This window comes from Sceloporus undulatus, chromosome 2 (genome assembly GCF_019175285.1).
Source record: "Sceloporus undulatus isolate JIND9_A2432 ecotype Alabama chromosome 2, SceUnd_v1.1, whole genome shotgun sequence".
NCBI lineage: Eukaryota > Metazoa > Chordata > Lepidosauria > Squamata > Phrynosomatidae > Sceloporus > Sceloporus undulatus.
Genome location: NC_056523.1, coordinates 90,706,903 through 90,730,225, shown reverse-complemented (window position 1 = coordinate 90,730,225; position 23,323 = coordinate 90,706,903). Strand labels below are relative to the sequence as shown.

General features: G+C 42.1%; 2 protein-coding genes across 4 annotated transcripts in view; one reads left to right on the top strand and one right to left on the bottom strand.

Moving 5' to 3' along the window:
• Window positions 1-14,119, bottom strand: part of DCTN4 (dynactin subunit 4) — a 20,295-nt gene extending 6,176 nt beyond the window's left edge. Inside the window, exons 1-11 of one of the 2 annotated variants that reach the window (XM_042452847.1) lie at window positions 13,911-14,119; window positions 11,840-11,910; window positions 9,493-9,671; window positions 8,478-8,521; window positions 7,982-8,089; window positions 6,977-6,997; window positions 5,799-5,872; window positions 3,517-3,629; window positions 3,288-3,397; window positions 2,394-2,467; window positions 1,508-1,562 (exon numbers count right to left, since the gene is read on the bottom strand). In XM_042452847.1, the coding sequence (XP_042308781.1) occupies window positions 1,508-1,562; window positions 2,394-2,467; window positions 3,288-3,397; window positions 3,517-3,629; window positions 5,799-5,872; window positions 6,977-6,997; window positions 7,982-8,089; window positions 8,478-8,521; window positions 9,493-9,671; window positions 11,840-11,910; window positions 13,911-14,045 (984 nt within the window). In that variant the 5' untranslated portion in view covers window positions 14,046-14,119. The remainder of the gene's footprint in view (window positions 1-1,507; window positions 1,563-2,393; window positions 2,468-3,287; window positions 3,398-3,516; window positions 3,630-5,798; window positions 5,873-6,976; window positions 6,998-7,981; window positions 8,090-8,477; window positions 8,522-9,492; window positions 9,672-11,839; window positions 11,911-13,910) is intronic. The other variant, XM_042452848.1, reaches the window with a different exon arrangement.
• A 7,111-nt stretch (window positions 14,120-21,230) lies between these two features.
• The window catches only part of SMIM3 (small integral membrane protein 3), a 26,328-nt gene continuing 24,235 nt past the window's right edge, over window positions 21,231-23,323 (top strand). Inside the window, exon 1 of one of the 2 annotated variants that reach the window (XM_042452118.1) lies at window positions 21,231-21,483. The gene's annotated coding sequence lies outside the window, so the exon portion shown is untranslated. The remainder of the gene's footprint in view (window positions 21,484-23,323) is intronic. The other variant, XM_042452119.1, reaches the window with a different exon arrangement.

The following is a 23,323-nucleotide window of genomic DNA, read 5'->3' as shown; positions in this document are numbered from 1 at the left end:
TTGACTTTTTGTGATTATGGCATTGCCTTCTAGATGTTCACAGACTCTCTGTTTAATGATCTGCTCCAGAATCTTTCCTGGTATTGATGTCAGACTAACTGGACGATAATTGTTGGGATCCTCTTGTTTCCCCTTTTTGAAGATGGGGACAACGTTTGCCCTTCGCCAGTCTGAATGCAAAATCCACCTATTTAATATTCATAATTTTAAGCATAATTAACTCTCCAGTGACAGACAACCAAAGGAACTGCTCATGTTCACTTGGACTTTCATTGAGAGGCACAGCTGCATGACACACATAGGTCCAACCTAGAATTGGCTTAATGTGCACCATACCATTGTTAATAAAGCTGACATTTAGGCTGGTATTATGTTCAAATCGCAAAACATTGGCTTAAATCAGGTCATGAGTCCCAAATAGTCTAGACTAGACTCACTCACTTGATATACTTGTGTAAGTTCCCAAATTCCCATTGATTTGATAGCAGTACTTTAGTCGATACTAACAATTGGACTTAAGTCTTGATTAGCAGTTAGCAACACCAAATTCAAAACAACTGAAGTTTGTATACAAACTAGGGTCTGTAATGTTGCAGCAATGGTTTAATCACACTTGTGCTCATACCATAAGACCTGCACTGTAGAAATGTGAATGCTCTGCTTACAGAATATTAAAGTGGACAAGAAACATTAAAACACTAGTGACAGCAATAGCAAGTACATTTCTATACCACTTATCAGTGGCTTAAGCACTCACTAAGCAGTTTATAATGTGTAAACTAATTGCCCCCCAAAAGCTGGGTACTCATTTTAGCAACCTATGGAAGGATGCAAGGCTGAGTGGACTCTGGAGCTCTGGAATCAAACTCACAACCTTGTGGCTGTGATTGGCTGCAGTACAGGCATTTAACCACTGCACCACCAGTATATCAACAAGCTCAACTCATGATATTAACTAGAGCAGCAGCTTGATTAAATTCATTCTAATTGTTCATTTTAGTTGCCTTAATCAATTTAATTTGCATATAGCAAGAAACAATTTTCCTCTGGAGGAGGAGGCAGCATTTTCTGTTTTTAGGTAATGCTGACAAGTGTGAGACCAGGTTTAATCTTAGAAAAAACACTCCTTCCAATGTGCAGTGAATGAGAAAGTGCTTAAGGGGAGGGGAATTCCTCAAGATGGTAAAAAGATGATAAATCTTATCTTGAAATCTGATAAACACTTACTTTAATAAAAATAAAAAAATGTTATCCAATCCAAGGATATCTTTAAGTCAATTAATAACATTTGAGTCAATTCATACAGTTAAACTTGAAACTTTATTTTAAATTTGGTGTGATGACTCAACTGAACCATTTAGGAAAAGCAAAATGTTAGACCTAAAGGGCTACATCACATTTTCATTTCAAACAAAAAGAGAAAACATTTAAACTCCACTCTCATATAGCCTTTAAAGCTTTCAAGTTCCACTTCAAAAGAAAACCAGTAAAACTGACAGGAACTAACCTTCATGTAGCGTAGATTGGGAATGGACATGATTCGCACTTCTGGGATGTAGTTGCTACAAACACAATTGAAAAAAGTAAATAGCAAATTCAAGAATCAACTCTTCCTCTCTAGCCCTGACGTAAACATTACTTTTTACTGACTGGTTGATTGGTTGACTAAGATAGATATCTGGATCACCTTTCAACACAGACTGGGCTTCTGAAGCTGCAGCATTTAAAGAAACTGACAAGAGTAAATGATTCAGAACACAGCACACTTTATTTTATTTTTTAAAACAGAGAATTATACTGTATAAAGGTGCTGGCAACCTAGTGTCCTTCAGATTTTGGGCCAGAACTCCCATCAGCCTCAAGCACCAGAGAGAAAAGCTTGTGAGATTTATAGCTCAAAGTATCTGGAGATCACTATGTTGCCTACTCTACTGCAGACGGTACTAAAAACTTCCAATCTGATTTTCAATTAGACAAGATGAAAACACAAAGTGCCACAAAACATCTATTAATATGCCACAACTGAATCCATCTGAATGTGTTCTCAACTTAACAATGTAAGGATTAAGCTGTGGAAGTGCTAAGGCTTTAATGAAATGAGAAAAGCAAGTACATGTAATCTTTTGAGAGGTCAATTAAACAATAAAAATCCAGCCATTTCCCAAACAAACACATTGCATTGCCTATTATACTGCTCTTATAACCCTGTTATAATACCATGTCAGGGAGAAGCATAAGTGAGAACCTTTCTTTCTGACATAAGTTTTTTATGTGCAGGGGATTTGTTTTTGTGACTCTTAACCTGAAGTCACAAGCATTACAGCCCAGGCACAATCAGAACTAGGCCCAAGTCATATAATATTCTTGCAGTCATCCATTTCCAGAATACTTACACAGCTACAAGCTGGATTTTAAATTTGATAGATGTAGGATTGAACTCTGGTTTACTCAAATTGTGTTCACATTTCTAGGGAAGAAATACATTTACCAAAACATAAGGTTAGAGTAGCCAAAGAAAATCAGACAGATACTATGAAAGCTATAAGTCCTACCACTTGATTAAATTATTTACTCTGAAAAATTCAAACAAAGCATGGCTACTATATGTTACCTAAGAAGAACCCTGTCTGGTCATGCCAAAGCTTTATAGTTTAGTCCAACTCCTGTTTCCCGCAGTGATAATCCAGATGCCTCTGTCAAGCAGGCATGAAAGTAATAGCTGTCCTCTCTGGGTGCTCCCCAGCAACTCTATTGGGTCTTGTCCCCAGTGATTCATGAAAAGTTTTCCTCCCTTATTCCAAATATCACTGCTCTGGTTCCTGAGAGCCATTCTGAGAGGGAGTAGTCAGGCACAGTTCTATCAGGCCTTTGCCCCTGCAGCTTGTGAGGACTTCTTTGCATTACAACTGCTACAGCTGTGGCCTCTGAGAGAAAGATCAGCCAACATCTGCTGGACTTGATTCCCTCCCTCACTACCGTCAGCTTTTCCTTGCGTCATGCTTTTTAGGTTGTAAGCCTGAGGGCAGGGAAATGTCAAATTAATGAGTTGTAATTCATTCAGAGAGATATTTTTGGGCCAAAGGGGTAGGATAAATATATTCCAAATAAATAATAATTAATACTGAGAAGCCATTATCTCTTTGTACTATCTCATCTGTTTGTCCTGAATCACCTGTTAATCAGTTTCACTGGATGATGGCAAGTTTTGTAACTCAGTAAACCTCTCAGCTCTGTCAAATTAACTATGTGATATAAATTTAAATCATGTTTCACAATAACCTACATACCCGGCACCTTAGCGAGCGTTTGATCAGCAGATGCTTATGACGAGGGTAAAGCTGAGAAGCACAGATGGGCTGAAAATCTGGCTGTAGGAGACGTTGCCGCAGAGTTGTCACTGTCCATAGCATAAAAAGTTCCAAAAAAAGTTAAGTTCTTGGTCAAGGGTTTTGAACAATGATAAATAGTAAATACTATTGGAATTCATCAGTTGAAGCAGAAAAGCACAGCATTTACCTTCTGTCAAATTAATGGGTCTGGTGTAATAATCCTCAGGTAGAGGTTCCACTTCCTCCACAGCCTGTGCAGGTTCAATTTTTATCTCCTTCTGGTCCTCTCCTTCTTTCAGTCTGGGACAGAAAAGAAAATGTGTGCTAAGTGTAGATAGCAAATTTGCTGGAAGAACAAAGAATGATAAAGCTTCAACAATATTAAATAGCTGAAGTAAGTTTCTGTGGAAGAACTGGAAGCCAAGCCATTTACATCCGAATCTCCTTATGAAATAGCTCAAAACAATAACACAAAACTACATAACAATCAGTATGTAAGAACTGCTTGGCTGAGAAATCTTCTTTGTAAAGCAGCCATTATGAGTTGAAATGCTTTCCAAAAACTTTTCATACAGTGTTGCTCTGTTTGGGAGAATACTGTAAGTCAGATCTGCACATAAATTTTAGATTGTAAGCCTGAGGGCAGGGAACTGTCTGATTAAAAATAATAACTGTAAGCCGCCCTGAGAGCCATTAGGGCTGAAGGGCGGGATATAAATACCTAAATACCTAAATAAATAAATAAAAGGTCACAACCATCTCATCGTTTTCTTTGACTAGCTTGACTATTTTATTTATTTCATTTGTATCCTGCCTTTATCCCAAGGTGGCTCACAAAAAGACTCAATTAAAAACCTAACAATGAAAATTTAAAAACAATTAAAAACCATCACATTAGTATAAAATCATTTAATATAATTTAACTTGCCCCCTCCACACATGTGGATTTAAAACATCTCTTTAAATCATACACTTAAAAACAAACATCTTGGCATTGGAGGATGAGTTAAGAAAGAAAAGGATTTAAAGAAAAGAATGTGTAGCTTATATCCAATGCTGTCCTTCTGTCTGCATAAAGAACCAATGGAGGGAGTCAATTCTTACAAATGTTCCCTTGTTCCTGTTTCCCACACTATCTTCTTCCATGCTGTGCTGGGGGGCCCATGAAACTCTTGAAACAAATTTTGGGCACAGGGAGAAAGAAATGGAGGAGTGTGCAATGTACATGTGTGCATGCATGTATGTGTGTGTGTCAGCAAGGATTGCCTTTCCTGTTTCCATTCAGGACAGCTGAATGAAATAATTTTCCATGAACAAAAGGAAACTATTTTTAATTATCCAGTATTTCCATTTTGAGATATCTTAAAAGTTATCTACCCAAGCCCCAAAATTCCTATTTTTGCCTGTGCTGACAATGTGCAGCATGAGCCTACCCATAATTATTTGGGCATAAAGGCCAAATACAATCTTTGTCATATCACACATGGATCTTAATATTTGTGTCTGCAGCCAGAATAGGGAAGGAGTATGTCTATAGTGAAAGAGTTTGAGTAGGGAAGCAGCAGGGGGAAAGTATTCCATGTGTTCTCCCCTGCTCCCTCACCCCATCTCATTTTTAATTTTGTTCTCAAAAAATCGCTTTTCGTACAAACAAAAGATAGCCATAAAGCTAGGTAGAACTGTGTTTCAATCCACACATAGGCATAGGACAGATGGGTCCCAAAATGTCATGCCATCACCGATTCTAGGGTTAGGACCCACACAACAATCACACCATCCCTAACCCTAGCACGGAGCCACTGTAGACTAATGGCAGCATTCCATGTACACAGGAACCGCCATTTTGACATAAGTGACGTGCAGCATATACATATAGCTGCACTTTCGTCAAGAGTGCGCCATTGGTGCACTCGTCACGTCCACCCGGCAATGGAAATAGAACCCAGTTTTTCCAGGTTCTTTTTACTCTGGAGGGAAATAGGCCGCCGGCAGGCTGCCCTTTTGGGTCGGTCTGTCCCAGGTCATACTTAACAAATTAAGTCCCACTGAACACAAGCAGCCTGAAAATAAACTGTGTCAAGAAAGAAAGTTTTCTTAAGAAGACGTAGTTAGCAAATGGAAAGGACAAACAAAGCTTAACTGTTCAGACTCAGTCCAAAGGCATGCAGGAAAAGGGGAAAGCCCACATCATGACTACTAATTCCTTGGTAAAGATAATAAAGAATTTTCAGTTAGGCACAAAACTCAAGGCAACCTGTTCGGCTCTGCTATTTGCAAAACAGGTTGAAAGGATCAGGCAAAGTGTAAGAATACTAGCACAGTACAATATACTGAATGCTCCCTCAGCAAATTATTTTTTCTTTTTAAAGAACTAGATTCTTCCTAAAATGAATGATAATTTTTAACATGTCCTATGTGACACCATCATTTTAGACCTAACCATACACATAAGAGGAATTTATTACTCACGAAAGTCCAGTAAGTGCAGTGATAGGAGCTCCAGGTCTCTGACGCTGCAGCCTGGTTCCAAGACCATATTTATCCTATGAGGGGAAAAGAACATATAAGCAAAAAGAGAACAATTAGTTGAAACATATCTGCATGGTTGCTGACATTTTGACAGTATGAAAGAACAAGCAAGAACAAGAAAATTTCTAAAGTTTCTCTCTGCTCAAACTAATTTTTATCAGTGAAGTGAAATAAATATTTTTAAAATGCAGAAAAGGAATGCTGCATATTATTTTAAACCACTTCGGGGGATGGGGGTGGGGGGTGAGGGAAGAGTCCTGCCCTAAATAGTTTAATCTATGCTCAAATTTATAGTCCATTTTATCAAGTAGTTCAGAACATAATTATGAACATTCTAGTAAAGAATGTGTTTTTGTGGACACAAAGAAACACATTACAATGTTTAAAAATGAAATAAATAAAATAAACCATAGTTTGAAACCAGGTTTGCATATATCTTAAGTCGACTGTCATGGAGTGAGAAAAGTACTGATGAGTTGCTTCATCTTAAGTAGTGACAGGTTTTTATAACACTATTTAATCATGTGTTTTTTTTTATCATGTGTTGTTTTTTCAGGTGGCAGTATGTGGGTTTCATGGCCAAGCTGGGAATCACACCCTGCTCTCCAGAATCACAGTCCAACACTCAAACCACTACACTTCACTGGTGTAGTTTAAACTAGCAGTTTAATGCATAGGGGACCAAACAGAGTGTTTAAGGATACCAAAACAGAATCTCCAGAGGACAGAAAAATAGCTCTCCTACACTACCTTCTAGACCTAGCCATCAAATGGGAGCAGAACCACTGGAAATCAATGTCCTGGAGTTACAATTCACACAGCCTCTCCACAAAAATAATATGTTTTATAGTACTGAAAAGCCACTAAGACAGCCAGTGGACCAAGAGGGATAGACTCTCACTGGTCTTTCTTCTCCTACTAAGAGTCATTCCACAGAGTCATTAAGGCTATCTCCATTTTGAAACCAGGCCTAAAACCAGACTGAAATGGGACTGACATAGCCAGTAATACCCTGTCGGGCCTCAAGTTAACTTACAGCCACTTGTAAAAATCAATATACCTGTAGAATAAAAGTGGGTTCAAAGGCTTTAGCACTAGCAGAAACTGAAGGAACTTACCACTACATGTATAGTGTGTTGCTGTGGAGAGCCCCCAAATTAGCAGCAGATAGCAACGGAGACAAGAAAAATGCAGCAATAAAGACATAAGCAAATGCACAGAGCAAGCAGGTTATATAGTTATCTAAGAGGCAGCAAGCATATGCAAAATTATTAAGCTAAGCAAAATTCAGCCTTTTATTTGACACTGACAAGCTGCAACGCTGAAAATTAAAATGAAAGAGGTTCTCAACACCCTGCAATATTTATGCTGACTGTGAGCTAAGATAGAAAATACTTAGCAACTCTGTCAACCTAACTGAAAAATCTAGTTTCTGTACAGCTCGGATTCTAAGCCCAGATTTCAACAACTGTATATACTCATGTATAAGTCTAGAAATGTAAGTAAAAAAATTGACCCAAAAAACCTTAGTAGACTTATCCACAGGTCAATGTAAGTATTGTAATTTAACTCTTATTTAAAAACAGGAACTCTCCCCTGGTGAAAGGGAAGAGTCTTATCTGTCCTGGAAGCACTGACCTCCCTCTATGCTCTTATCCATCCAGCCTTTAGTGTGACCACAAACAGTTATGCTTGCTGGAATTGTGTTAAGTTCTTGGGCACTGTTTTCTCTTGCTTCGTCCTTTAGATCCTTTGTTACATGTCCCTAGGTTTTACCCTCAATTCATCCATGGGTCATATCACAATCCATAATTTTGGCCCCAATACTTCAATTTATACATGAGATAAACTTACAGTTGAGTATATATGGCAATTTACTCAAAACAAAAGTCAAATTAATTCAGAGCTCCAGACACGTAAGTACAGTGTGCCTTTCGTATATGTGGGGGATCCGTTCCAGACCACCCCCCGCCACAAAAGGAAAAAAAGTGGGACCTCAAGTCCCATTGTTTATTATGGTGGTGTGCTCCCGTGTGCGCGCCATTAAAAGTGTCGGGGCTCGTCATCCATGTGACCTTTTCTCTGTGAGAGCTCTGAAATTATGCACCATTTCCCCAACTCACTGAAAAAGCCAGTGGCATGTAAGGTCGGCGTCGAACAAGTTTTTTACGATCCCTTTCCATCTTCTCTTTCTGAGCCAGCTGTTGATAATACTCCACCAATTTGTTAATCTGCATAGGAGAGAATATCATATTAAAAACAAAGCAAGGCTTTTATTTTATCATGGGCACTTGTTTTATGGGGCAAAAGGGAAGTCTTCCTTTGCACTCTTCACTCAAGATATGATCCGTCCTACAATTACCTTTAAAAGAAGTATTGTTGCATTCCTCTTCCAAGCTTGTTTATTTTCTTATTAATCAGTTTTTTCTTTAAATAACATTTAATACTGTGTAACCTTATACCCACACCATGTGATCAACCACTAATTTTTATTTAATAGAAGCAGAGCTGAGGGCTTCACAATATTTTCTTAGTGAGCAATTTTTTAAAAAAAAGTTTCAACAACATAATCGCTTAATAAGTTTTCTATTAAAAGGGAAAACTTTTTCTGTTAGTTACCTTTTGAGTATGAGGATTCTCTGGCTCCTGCCATCCTCCACTGGCTGCAATACAAAATAACAAGAACAACTTAAAGGGAAATGCTCATACTTAATATGCTGGCCAAACAGGATAAAACATATTCAGAGTTATTGACTAGTGTTTCACCAGCTGGACTGAAGGAGAGATCTGTAAGAATCAGGGAGCAAAAATAGGATTATACACCTTGATGCAAGGAGGAAACTATTACAGGGTAGAAAATGTTACAAATGTTACAATGCTTTCTCACATATATCTGAAAAGTATATATTTCTCAGAGAAAAAGAATCTGCATGTCCTTCATGAACTGTATGTGAATCCCAAGTATGGAAAATGTGAGGCTTCTGCTGAGTTAACAAAATGATCCCACTCACTACTGAAGAAAATAAGAGGGACCAGAATGACTTCTTTGCCTTTTCACCAAAACTGACCCTTTTTAGGGTTTTTCATGCACAGCTCTCTCCCAGCAGCAGAGAACAGCACAACCACTAAGTAATTAATTGCACTGACTAAAAGGAAGCAATACAACAAGCTGCACTAAATCTCTATCAGTTGCTATGAAACACAAGTGAGAGGGTGCTACTGGGTCCATATCCTGTTTGTAGCTTCTGGCTGACTACTGCATGAACAAATTCCTGCACTAGTTCAGTCTTGGTCTCATGCAACAAACCTTTTCTTTCATTCTAACAAAAGACTCCTTTCAGCAGGGTAAGTGGGCTTAGTCCTTTATCACTGAAAGATCTTGTGGGGGGTGTAATAGGATTCAAAATGAGATAGGCCCTTTGGCACATATTCTCAATTCTTTTGATGGCAAAGAACAACCACAATCACCAAATGTAAATTAACTTCAATGCATTTTCACGAGTCCTTCCTATATAGATTTTTTTTAGCATTTAATTAGTATGATCAAATTACAGTATCATTCTAATTTTCAATGAAGACTTTGGCACAGCACACAGGGTTTTCAGACAACTCTCTTAAAAATGGCAATACTTACCGACTGATTTATCTGCCATGCCAACATCTCTGGAAGTCCAGCGGCAAAATCCACAGGCCAGATAGTAAGCTTTCTTCATTGTGGTCTTGGCTGGATCGTCAGGGAGTGGAGCAGGGATGCTTGTTGCTCGAGTAGAAAGTGTGTGCATACAGCAAGGGCAGTCAAAACAGTTAGCACATCTGAATGAGAAGAGACCAGTGTAAAGTGTTGCATTAGGGCACACTTCAATGTTTTAACTTGGAGCTTCAATGTCTTGATGTTATTTTTTTATTATTTTTTAACTCAGAAATGACCATTAACTGGTTACAGAACCAGTTCTACCCAAAGAATTCACTAAGAAAGAAAACATCTATGTCAAAAAAGATATGGGCGGTGGTGCTTTCCTTCTGGAAAAGGCAGGAATCCTTTTGTAAATGAACCTCAAATCTGAACAAACATGGAACACAGGGATAAGGAGAGTATTTTGGAGCACTTTACACATATTGACTGGGATCCTGTTGATGTATCACAATGGCGTAAGACATTCCTATACAAATTTTTTTTTACTGTTGCGTAGTTAGAATTCTGTTCCAAACAAAGGGCAATCACTTCCCCCAACCCACCTTGTAAGGAGCAAAGCCTCTCCCACATGGCCATTTCCATGTTTTTAGAGAACTAGGGGATCAGCAGGGAGACATCCAACTATTTTTGCTGTACATGGACAAACTGCAAAGATGTTATCTTCTGGGACCTCCCAGAGACTGCAAATGCCTGTCATCGTGTGTCCAGCTAAAGGAAAATAGCCAGATGTGATTCTGCTGATCCATTTGCTCTCTAACAACATGGAAATGGCCATACAATTTATGGGGGGAAGGGGCACATCAACAGATGTAGCTTTAAACTCATAGCTACATGATACATGTATGCCCCCCTCTTATCCAGGGTCTCCACCAACAATTCAAGAGAAACAAATGGCTTGGAATCTGTTTTCATTATAACATGAAATACATCATTAAGTACAGCATAGCAAAAATGGAAAATCAAGGCTAGATATTTGAAATTTATCCTTTTTTAAAACATTTTCAAACTGTGTATGTTTGAATCCTTGTATAAGAAGGGCCAACTATAATTCTAAAATATGTTCTTATAAATTAAGAGGGATTGCCAGAGATTGGTTGAAGAGACTTAGGGAGCTGGGTATGTTTAACCTGGGGAAAAGAAGGTTAAGGGATGATATGACAGCCCTGTTTAAACATCTGAAGGGGTGTCATACTGAGGATGACGCAAGCTTGTTTTCTGCTCCTTCAGAGAATAGGACATGGAGCAATGGATAGAAACTACAGAAAAAGCAATTCCAGCTCAACATTAAGAACTTCTTTTCCTGACAGTAAGATCTGTTCAAGTGGACCACACTCCCTTGCAGAGTGGTGGAGTCTGGATGACCATTTGTCAAGGGTGCTTTGATTGTGTATTCCTGCAAGGAAGGTGATTGGACTGGACAGCCCTTATGATCTCTTCCAATGATTCTAGTATGGGAAGCACTACTGGCCCTTTCCTGCATCTGTCAGCTTGTTCCAGAATCAGATGGCTCCTTCCTCATATAGGAAATGACTGATGTTGACTTGCTCTTTGTGAGGGAAAAGACCTGTCTCAGTCTTAAAAAGGCAAGGAGGGGGCAAAAAAGACCCAAAGCAACGAAAGATTCATTCAAACAGGCATAATGCTCTAAGGGATGCTGCTGACCATGGTGGGGAGAGGGGGGCAGAATATTTTTTTTACTTCCAAAAATTTGAGTGGAAGGCATGGAGAACACATGAATTCATGTGCCAAAAATGACACCAAGGAATTGCATGTGACTAGTGAGCTCCACTTCCCCCAGTGCTGTTCTACAGTGTACTTCTTATACTGTAATTAGCTCAACCGCATGCATCATGGGTGTAACTGTAATTGGCTTGCAGCAAATGTATCATGGATGTAATACATGAGCAGCCTCGCACTGACATGTGAAGTATTACAGCTCTGTCCAGTGCAGTCAGAAGTCTGCAACAGACAATACAGCATATAACAGAATACAAAGTCAGACTTACAACAGCATGTCACTTTCATCCAAGTAAGATCACACTGGAAATAAAATACATGTTATAAGAAATTGCAAAATTATTTCAGATAGTTACTGACGCATAGGAGCCAAGTGTACATTTGTCCACATATCTGTTTGGCTCCCAACACTTTAGTAAGAATATGAAACGATTCTAGAAGACCCTACAAAGTAGATTTTGTCCAAAAGCAAAGCAGAAAGAAAGAAAGAAAGAAAGAAAGAAAGAAAGAAAGAAAGGCGGGCATTTGCATAAGCAGCATGCATCCTCACCTATTCTTCTTCAGCTTGGCTTCAGCTGATGGCATATTTTCCAGGCAGCTGGGACAATAATGAGAATCCACCTAAAGAAGAATTTAAAAAAAGACTTCATGTTTTACTATCAGTCATCATAATGCTGTATTTAACAAAAAGGAATTTTGTTTCTGAGAGATGGTGCTGCACAAGCCAATGGTACTATCTTCCCCCACCCCCAGAACGGCTTGGAATGGGCTTTAAGTCCTCTGAAGCAATTTCTGGGGTGCCCAGGAGGCTATATTGGGGAGAGGACATTGATCTCCACATTTTGCTCATGGAAAAAATTTCATCACAAGATGTACATTGTTGCAACCTTGTCTTAATGGCTAAGAGACCGATTTATGAATCAGCAAATCCGCAACTCAGATTTCACGTCTGTCATGAACCAACCAAGCAGCCCCAGGCAAACCACTTCTTCCCAATCTCCCTCCCTGAATCCATCCATACTATGGCAACACTAATACCACTCAATTTACAGAGCTAACACAATACAGTACAATGATGACAATAAATGATTTCAAATGATTTGGAAAAGAAATTGAGAAAGAGATGTTCTCAGAGAATAACACAGCTATTTCAGTATAATTAAGATATCTGCCCTGCAGCTTTGTTTGGCCTCCCAAGATGAACAAGGTTTTGTTTACATTCTGACCTTTTTACATGTTATTTCGTCTTCAGTATCATCATAACCTCTGAATAATCAGCAATACTGAAGTTGTTTCCACTCTATTTGGTAACCACTGCTTTCATCCCACCCTCTTTTTCTCTGCAGTGTCTATTTCCCCCCCATTTTTGCTACATGTTTGCTTTTGTAGTGATGCTGTTAGTTGTTATTGTTGTTCGTATGTATATCTAGTAGATGTAGTTTTATGTAATGTTTTCTCTCTTTCCTTAATAAAAATAATATTAGAGGCAACAGGATCAGAGTCATCGTCCTCCACATCAATGGTGGTTGACAGGCAAATGGTAACTACTGTGGTAACTACAGTACATGTAACTACTGGCACAGCTGAGAGCCAGCATGTGAGGGTTGGCTGAAGACACTGATGGTGCATCTACACTGTATAAATAATGCAGTTTGGCACCACTGTAATAACTGCCATGGCTCCATCCTCCAGAATCCTAGGATCTGTAGTTTTGTGAGGCACCGTCACTCTTTGACAGAGCAGGCTAAATACCTTGTATAACTACAAACCCCAGGATTCCATAGGAAGGTGATACAGCACTTAAAGTGGTGTTGAACTGCTTTATTTCTACAGTGTAGAAGCACCCTGGGGGACCGCGACCTGAATCTCCACGGAATCCCACTGGGTGAGGCACGTCACACTTTCTCTGCCTCGGAGAAGGGCAACGGCAAACGCATAACCCTAAAAGGAGGGCAAGGCAAAGCAAAATGGAGGCCTTCAAGAAATATGTGGGACATGACAAAACACTTCATATAAATCCATGCTTCTTAGTCATGCTCCAAAAAGGGAGGACATTTTGGAATTCCTCCTGGACTGAGGACTGAAATGTAGGGCAGAAGGGTGAAATGGAGGACTGGTACTGGAAAGGGGTGGCTCTCTTCCAGGAGAGCAAGGGGCTGCAAACATGGAGGACATTCAATAAAAATGGAGGATATGGCCCCAAAAAACTAGAAACACTTAACATGGATATGCATTCAGGCTTTTTAGTCCTGCTCAAAATGGAGGACGATTTGGAATTCCTCCTGAGCAGAAGGCTGAAATGGAGGACGTGTCCGGGAAAAAGATGACGCCTGCTGTTATATTACTCTCCCCTTCCCACTAAACCTGGCCTCCTCCCCAAAGTCTTTTGCCTTGTCCAATGAGAGGAGGAGCCACACTGACAGACAGACACCTGCCCCAATGGTGGCTCCGGTCTCCATGGCCACCCACCCGGGGACCAGTCGAACCAGCCCTCTATCCCATCTCCGCCAGCCAATGGGGTGCCAAAGAAGAGTGAGTGGCAGCTGGGGGGGCCAATAGGCGCTGCGGAGGGTGATGCAGCCCCGCCTCGCCCTCCGGCCACTGCTCGCTCCCCGCTTTACCTCATGAGAGACGCACTCGAGGGAGCGGAGCTCGCTGCAGTAGCGGCAGAAGTAGAGCTGCGAGAGGGGCATCCGGATCTCCTTCTCGCCGCGGACGAGGTACAAGACGCGTTCGGACTGCAGCAGCGAAGCCATCTTGGAAAAGACGGAACCAGCCCGGCCTTCCGACTCTCTGTCACCGCGCCTAGGCTACGTCATTTCCGGCTCGTCACCCGGAAGCTACGATACCGTAGCCTCTGTCGTCACTTCCGGGCGTGGCTCTATGGTCGTCGTTCTGTTATGGCAGTGGTCCTCAGCCTTTATTTTGGACTCCAAGTCCCAGAAGCCTCAGCCGTCACGTCTAGTGGTAGAGAATTCTGGGAGTTGAAGTCTAAAAGATCTGGAGGGCTAAAGGATGAGAACCACTGTTGTTATGGTGACCCTGCCTGAGGCGAACCTATCCTGGGGTTTTCTTTGGCAGGATATGTTCAGGAGGGGTTCGCCCTTGCCTCCCCCTGAGGAGGCTGAGAGAGTGTGACTTAATGCCCAAGGTCGCCCAGTGGGTTTCATGGCCGAGTGGGGATTTGAACCCTGGTCTCCAGAGTCCTAGTGCTCAGACCCTCCACTATAAAGGCAGAAGGAGAGTTCTAAATGAACTTATTGGAGCTCCCCTTTGGGTACAAAGTGGCTCTCTTTTGGTCCCAAAACACACTGCAGAAATAACCCAGTTTGAGACCACATTAACTGCCTTGGCTCAGTGCTGGGGAATCCTGGGAATTGCCATTTATTCTGGCACCAGAGCTCCCTGATAGAGAAGGCTGGCTGTGAGCCCAAACAGACAGGCCAAAATAAAGCTGCTTCGGGTCACTGTTTAAATGATGCATGTAGGGTTGCCATAACCCGGCTGCACCCGGGAATTTCCCGATTTTGGGGGCCCCAGGCCCCTCCCAGCACGGGTGTAGCCCAAAAACCGGGACCCCCCTGGTTGCAGCCGAGTTGCTGCGGCCTGCAGGGCCTCGCTGCCCTCCTCCTCCTCGGGGAGAAAGAGGAGGGCAGCGAGGCCTGCCTGGGGCGGAGGAAGCGCCTCCCCACGCGCCCGCACCACCCTCCTCCTCCGCCCCCTCGCCCCCAGGCTTCGCACCTGCTTGCATGGAGGAGGCGAAGACAGACGGAGCCAGCGCCTCTTGCGCGCAGGCGCGCGGGGAGGAGGAGAAGAGGGGCGGAGGAGGCGAGGGAAGTTAGCGCGGCCGTGCGGGGAGGCGGGGAGGGCACAAGAGGCGCTGGCTCCGTCCGCCTTTGCCTCCCCGCGCAGCCGCGCCACTCACCTCCTCTTCCTCCGCCCCCTCTTCTCCAGGCCGCGCGGCCGCGTGGAGAAGGCGAAGCTGGAGGTGGTTCGCCTCCTGCGCGCAGCCGCGCGCCACCCTCCCTACCTTGCATGCAACCGCTTGCCACCCTCCTCCTCCGCCCCGTCCGCCCCAGCCCCCAGGTGAATGGAGAAGGAGGAGGAGGGGGAGGAGGGAGAGGAAAAGGAGGAGGGGAAGGAGGTGGTGAGTGAGTGGCCAGAGAGGCCTCAAGGTGAGGTTTTTGGGGGTGCTTTTAATGCTAACAAGTCTCCCTTACTTTGACAGTGATAGTGTGGTGGTGGTGATGATGATGAAGATGATATGACTGGGTCAGCTTGAGAGGCATGCATGCACTGTTTCAGAAGCCGAGAGAGTGTGACTTTCCAAAGTGCCTTTTCTGTGTGGTTTTGGTTCTGAGGCAAGGCCATTGTAAATTGCTGTGATTTTTACAAACTCATGTGCAGTGAAGAAAAACCAAAGTCCCTTGACACACACTTCTGAGAAGTACACTTGGTGCAAGAACGGTGAAACCACCTTGACATGTTCAATATGCATAGCCATGTTAAACCATGCTAAGTGTTAAACCCAAGGGGTTTGGTTATGGAATAAGCCTCTGATGCAAGAGGCCATGTTCAGTAAAGCCATGTGAAATGCCCAAATGTGCTGTTGTGTGTGTTTTGGAATGGAAGTCGGGGGTGTTTTGCCAGAAAGGGAAGTCCATTTCTGCCATCTGTCTAGAAATAATGCCCAAATGTCCTCCATTTTGATCATGCCTCAGAAACATGCATTTATATTAACATTTTAAAAAATCAATTTTTTCGCATGTCCTCCATTTTTTAAAAATGTGTCCTACATTAGAAAAATTTGTCCTACATTTGTCTCGGTTTGGAGGTCCTGACTTATGGCAACCCTAGATGCATGCGTCCTAACAGTCCGGAAGCCACACCAAAGCCATTCTCCAGTCCTAAGTCATGAATGAACTTGTAGAGTGGATGCTGTTGAATCTCTACATAGTGAGGGTGGATTTGGCATTTGAATGCTCCAAATGTGGGAAACCCAACTTCTTTGTGGACTGTTCTGCTACTGAACAGTCAGCTTCTCCAGGAATATTCTATTGATGGATGAAGCTGAAAGGTTCATAGAAAGCAGCCTATTCTTGATTGTTTCTAATTTTTAAAAACTACAAGTTGCTTCAGTTTTCAGTGGCCCCATTCTACAGCTTACATAACCTAGTTTCAGAAGCATGAGAGCAACTTGCAAGTGTATCTGATAAATACACACCACAGAGGGAGTGTTGCTACAAGTAATGAGGAGCCAAACTAGATGTGAAGTGTGAGATTTATTTATTTAATCAATCAATCAACACATGGATGAAATAGGTCCATAGAATCATAGAGCTGGAAGAGACTGCAAGGGCCATCCAGTCCAACTTCCTGCCATGCAGGAATACACAATGAAAGTACTCCCAAGAGACAGCCATCCAACCTCTGTTTGAACATCTCCACAGATGCCTTATAAGTTTGCCCCTGCCTTTCATGTATGAGAGAAGAGAGTATGAGGGGTGCACTGCAAGAGGGTGAGGTGAGGAGGAGGGATGAGAGCAGGAGGGAAGAGAAAGCATGCAATGCAAACAACAATATCCTTCTTTTGGAGGTTTTTAAACAGAGTCTGGATAGCCATCTGTTGGGGGTACTTTGTGATTTCCTGCATGGCAGGTGTTGGACTGGATGGCCCTTGGGGTCTCTTCCAACTCTACGGTTCTATGTTTCTATGAAGCACAAGCAGCAGGTGAGGGCTGCATTACTAGGGGGCTGATGAGGAAAGAGTGTGGCCAAGGGGAATGAAGAGGAGGGAAAGAAGGATGAGAGGTGTGAAGTGGTAGGTTGTAAAAAGAAGCATGAGAGGTAGGTATGATGCAAGGGATGGAGATGTGGTGTCAGAAGATGAGAAAAGGGAAAAGGAGACAGAAGATACAGGGGCAGAGTGCAAAGGACAAGAGGGGCTCAATGCAAAAGTATATGGTACAGTAAGGAAGGGAGAAGAATGCAAGTGGGACAAGTTAGATGCACACTGATAGAGGCAGGACAACAGCAGGCAAAGTCATCCAGAAGGAGAATGTGAACAGTTTACTCACACATATATCCTATTAGATTAAATGGGCATCAGAGGGAACTCTGGGCCCAATACAAAGTGTTGGTTATTACCTGTAAAGCCCTAAATGGCTTGTGTGTGTATGTGGGGGGGGGGGGGGGATGTTAGCAAAAAGCCTCTCCCAGAAATAAATGCTGTAGAGAGCCTCCCTTCTTCCTCTGAGATTATACCTTCCTGGAAAGTTACAGACTTCCCCTCACTGCTCCATTCTGCATGTGCTTTTTCATAATTTCAACAACGAAGAGGGAACATCAGAAAAAGCTAACAAAGATCAAACCACAATTCCCATCTTTATTATTCTTTCATGGGCTGCAGGCATTACAAATAGCTCCCAGAGCTGAATCTCAAATTAAGCCCTGTGTGCTCAAATGACAGGATCCTTCTGTTCAAAGCAATAACCTATATCACAAATGGGAGGTGGGAGCCACAACCAGCCCTTCTAGGCCATTTGTCTAGGGGCCCTTTTGCACAGTTATAGTGTGCCATGGCAACCACCTAGGAAATCTTGGGATTTGCAGGGAGGGATATGTAGACTTGTCAGCCAAGGGGCTCAAGTGCCTCATCAAAATGTAAACTCCAGGGGCCCATTCACATTACACAATTAAAGCACTATGGTCCAAAACACAGTGCGGAAATAATTCGGATTGACACCACTTTAACTGCCATGGCCCAGGGCTGTGAAATTCTGGGATTTGTAGTTTTGTGAGTTCTTTAGCTTTTTCTGTTACAGAACTCTGGCACCTGAACAAACTACAAACCCCAGAATTCCATAGCATGGAGCTATGGCAGTTAAGGAGGTGTCAAACTGGATTATTTCTGCAGTGTGGAGGCAGTCTATCATTCTACCATGGCTGCATTTTATAGAATCCTGGGCCTTGTAGTGTGGTCAGAGGCACCAGAAGAACTCCCTGCCTGAGGATTCCAAATGCCTCCTCTATGCACTGCAAGTCTCACAATCCCATAGGATAGTATTTAATAGTAGTAGTAGTAGTAGTAATAGTAGTAGTAAATCAACCATGGCAGTTAAAGTGGGATCATACTGCTATAATTCTGTAGCATGAATGGGCTCAGAATTCCATCGGGTGGAATTCCCAGCAATTCCACAACAGTTGAAGTGCTGTAGTGCTAAACCTGTGTAGTGTGAAAGGGCCTAGCTTTGGCTCCTTCTTGTTGCAGTGACTGCTTAAAATTGTGCACACCCCTTTTCACAAGTTTCTGTTACTCTGTTGCTGACCTGCAGAGAAACAGCGTGTTGGGAGGGGAGGGGTGCAATTATCATATAAAACAAGGTGCGCACTCCTTCTGCACCTTGTTTTTCAGTAGATTTAATTACTGGGAATTCTGCAGCACTTTGGTGGTGACAGCATCTTTGGGGTCAGAGAGAGATAGGTATGGTCCTAAAAAAGCTTTGATGGGTGTGTGGCAGTGTAGCCTCTGTCCCACCTCAACCTATACAAATACAAAAGTTCATGTAGGAAAACCATGAACATCCTCATGCACCATGCAACAGGAAGTTGTGACAGATGCTGGCGGGTAGGGAAAAGACTGTGGTGAAGTCCAGGAAGCTCTTTGTTAGAAAGTTCACGGCACAACAAAGGTGTTGTTGTCTCTAAGGTGCCACCAGACTCTTTGACGGGATTGATGTGTCTTCTCACTGTGTGCCTTCAAGTCATTTGTGACTTACAGAGACCTTAAGGCGAGCCTATTGTAAGGTTTTTGTCGCAATTTGCCATTACCATCCTCTGAGGCTGAGAGTGTGACAATTATATATATAATTGTGTTGGTCTGAGTCATGAGAGCCAACATAATGTAGTGGTTTGAATGTTGGACTATGACTCTGGAGCCCAGGTTTTGATTCCCAGCTCAACCATTAAATCCACTGGTGACCTTGGGCAAATCACCCTCTCTCACCGTCAGAAGATGGCAATGGCAAATGTCCTCTGAACAAATCTGGCCAAGTAAACCCCATGATAGGGTCACCACCGCCACCACCACCGCCACCTGAGTATCTATTCAATTTCCCTCTGGTATAAAGCAACCCATGTACTGGAAATAAAGAACTGAACACAGGATTTAAATGCTATGTGACTTTTATTTTTAAGGTTTGTACTGAGTTTTTAAGATGTTACATTTTAATTGATAAGCTTTAACTTTTTACATTGTAATTGGTCTTTTAAAATTTTTATATTTACACATTTTAATGTTCCTGTAATGTTTTTAAATTGTAATTAAAAAACATACTTATGCATTTTAATGTTTCTATACTGTTTTAAAATTGCAATGTTTTTTTAAAAATATATATTTATTCATTTAAATGTTTCTGTACTGTTTTCAAATTGTAATTGTTTTTTTAAATGTTTATCTTTGTACATTTTAATGTTGCTGTACTGCTTTTAAACTGTAATTGTTTTTTTAAAAATTGTATTTATACATTTTCATGTTTCTGTACTGTTCTTAAATGGTAATTGTTTTTTAAAATTTTATACTTATACATTTAAATGTTTTTGTATCATTTTAAAAATATATAAATGTATAAAATTTGCTGTGCCCTGCTTTGAGTTCCTATATTGGGAGAAATGCAGGCTATAAGTAAATAAAATAATATTTAAATTAATTTGCAGCCGGCCTGCAAAAGATATCCTCCCCTTCTTCTTCAGTGCCACAACTCAAATGAAGGATTTTCTTCCTATCTTCTTTCTTAAGTATCCATCTCTCACATCCATACATGGTAATAGGGAATACAGTGGCTTATATGATTCTAACTTTTGTGCTCAGTTGTATCCCTTTGCATTTTAGGATCCTTTCTTGTTTTTGTATAGCCACCCTCCCCATTCTTAATCTTCTTCTGATTTCCTGACTTCACTCTCCATCTCTATCAGTGTTTGCTTCCAGGTATGGAAATTCTTTTTATTATTATTATTATTATTATTATTATTATTATTTTCTTATATCCCGCCTTTCTCCCAACATATTTCTTCATTGTCTAGGTTGAACTTGTGAAGGTCGTCAGTGGTCATTATTTTGGTTTTCTTTTCATTCACCATTAAGCCTGACTTTGCACTTTCTTCTTTGATCTTCCTTAGTAGGTGTTCCAGGTCTACAAGGTTTTTTGCTAGTACTATGGTTTCATCTGCACATTTTCAATTGTTGATATTCCTTCCTCCTATTTTCACTCCTCCTTCTTCTGTGTCCAAGCCTGCTTTTCTTATAATACGTTCTGCATACAAGTTGAACAGATAGGGTGAAAGGATACTGCCTTTTCTGACCCCTTTGCCAACTGGGAACCATTCTGTTTCTCAGTGTTCTATTCTGACAGTATACTCTTGTCCTGAGTACAGATCCCTCATCAGGACTATCAGATGTGTTGGCACTCCCCTGTCTTTAAGAGCATTCCATAGCCTTTCATGATCTATGCAGTCACAGGCTTTGCTATAGTCTATAAAGCACATGCTGATTTTCTTTTAGAATTCCCTGGTGTGCTCCATTATCCACTGTATGTTTGCAATGTGGTCCCTTGTGCCTCCATGTATGGGTGGAGCCAGTGTTACAGAATTTGAGCATGATTTTGCTTGCCTGAGAGATCAGTGCCATGGTGCTATAGTTCCCGCAGTCTCTTGTATCTCCCTTTTAGTGGATGGGGGTGTATATTGATCACTTCCAATCGTTTTGCCATTTTGTTTCTCATATCTGTTGACATATGCTGGCTAGCACCAGAGTTGACTCTGTTAGTGTGGACTGCAGCAGTTCAATTGGGCCTCTTTTCCTGCCCCCCCCTTCTTTTTCTTCTTTTCCCCTTCCACTTTGGCCACTAGGCGGCCTGCTGCTCCTCCACTAGGAGCCCGAAGATAGAAGGCATTGCATTTGCAACCCTGTAGCTGCCACTGCCTTTTCACTCACTCCTTTGGAGGAGAAGGAAGCGCCTTCAGAGCTGAGGGCAAGTTTGGCTTCCACCGCAGAGAAGAGGAAGAGCAGGAAAAATATTTCAATGTGAAGCTATTTAAGAGGGGGAGTTGGAGTTTCCCAGTCCTGTCGAGAAAAGAGCACCTTGTTTCCCTCGTTCCTCGTTCCTTTTCTATCCCAGGACCTCTTGCATCCATCAGGTAACTTCTCAGCCAGTTTTCTTCCAAGGGCTGGGGAAACAGCGGGGGTCTTCCACTCCTGGCAGGGTTTATAATGCTAGCCATGAGGTTGCTTTCGCACTGCAGGCATAACCCGGTTTGGCACCGCTTTAACTGCCCTGGCTCAGGGCTATGGAATTCTGGGAGTAGGAGTCTGTTGTGGGGTCCAGAGGGCATTCAAGAGTAATGTAGGACATATCCTGGAAAAGGAGGACGTTGACTCACCCAGAGCAGGACTCTTTTGCAGACCAGGGACACTGCCTCTTTCGTTCTTAATTTTGTTTCTTGCCTTCAAGTCATTTATTTACTTGTTCATGGCGACCCTCAGGTGACCCTAGCATAGGGTTTTCTTTGGCAGGAAATGTTCAGAGAGGGGTTCGCCCTTGCCTCCCCCCGAGGAGGCTGAGAGAGTGTGACTTAATGCCCAAGGTCACCCAGTGGGTTTCATGGCTGAGCTGGGAATCGAAGCCTGGTCTCCAGAGTCACAGTCCAACACTCAAAGCACTAGCCTAGCTGTAGCACATGGACTTTTCCCTTTGCTTCCTCATCTCTTCTCTTTCCCTTCCTCACTGTTTGCAGAGGCGGGGGTAAGCTTTTGCTTCAAGGCATGGGGCCATGGTAGTTTCTCTTCCCCTTTCTCCTGTTTTGGGGATTCTCCAGACTAGAAGCACCCAAGTCACAGAGGACATTGCAGTCCACAAACTGAGTCTCTCTTATCCAGAACTCTGAAATCCAAAATATTCTAAAATCCAAAAATTTCTTTTGTTATTGTTGTGTGCCTTCAAGTCATTTCCACCTTATGGTGACCCTAAGATAAATCGATCGTGGGAATTTCTTGGCAAGATTCTTCAGAGGGGTTTTGCCTTTTTCCTTCCCCTGAGGCTGAGAGAATGTGGCTTGCCCAAGGTCACCCAGTGGCTTTCCATGGCCAAGCCAGGATCCAGACCCTGGTCTCCAGGGTCACAGTCCAGCACTCAAACCACTACCCTGTGCTGGCTCTCTCTGGCTGGGATAGTGACACCTTTGTTTTTGGATGGTTCAGCCTACCCAACTTTGTTTTTTACACAAAAATATTTCAAATATTGTATATAAATTGCCTTCAGACTAAGTGTATAAGGTGGATGTGAAACATCAATGAAATTTGTATTTAGACTTGGGTCCCGCGATATCTCATTATGTATGTATATGCAAATACATGTATTCCATAATCCAAAACACTTCTGGTCCCAAGCATTTTGGGTAAGGGAGACTCTGCCTGTAGCAAGAAACCAATGCTGAAATATTTGTGTGTATTGTGTGTGTTCAAGTTGTTTCTTACTTATGGCAACTCTAAGATGAACCTAGGGCCAATGTGGTGTAGTGGTTTGAGCCTTGGACTAGGACACTGGGAGGCCAGAATTTGAATCCTGGTTCAGCCATGGAATCCCAATGGGTGAGCTTATGCAAGTCACACTCTCTCATCCTTAGAGGATACCAATGGCAAACTCCCTCTGAAGAAACTTGCCAAGAAAATCCCATGCTAGGTTTACCTTAGGGGCAAAATGACTTGAAGGCAAACAACAAAAGATGAACCTAGCATGGGGTTTTCTTGACAAGATTTGTTCAGAGGATTTTTGCTATTACCTTCCTCTGAGGATGAGAAAGTGTGACTTGCCCAAGGTCACTCAATGGGTTTCCATGACTGAATTGGGGATTCAAACCCTGGTCTCCTAAACCATAAACTACTACACCATGCTAGCTATACTGAAATATTTATCTCCATTTACGGTAAATTTCCAATAGAGTATGTGATCAATCGATTTGAATGAAACAATGAATAGGT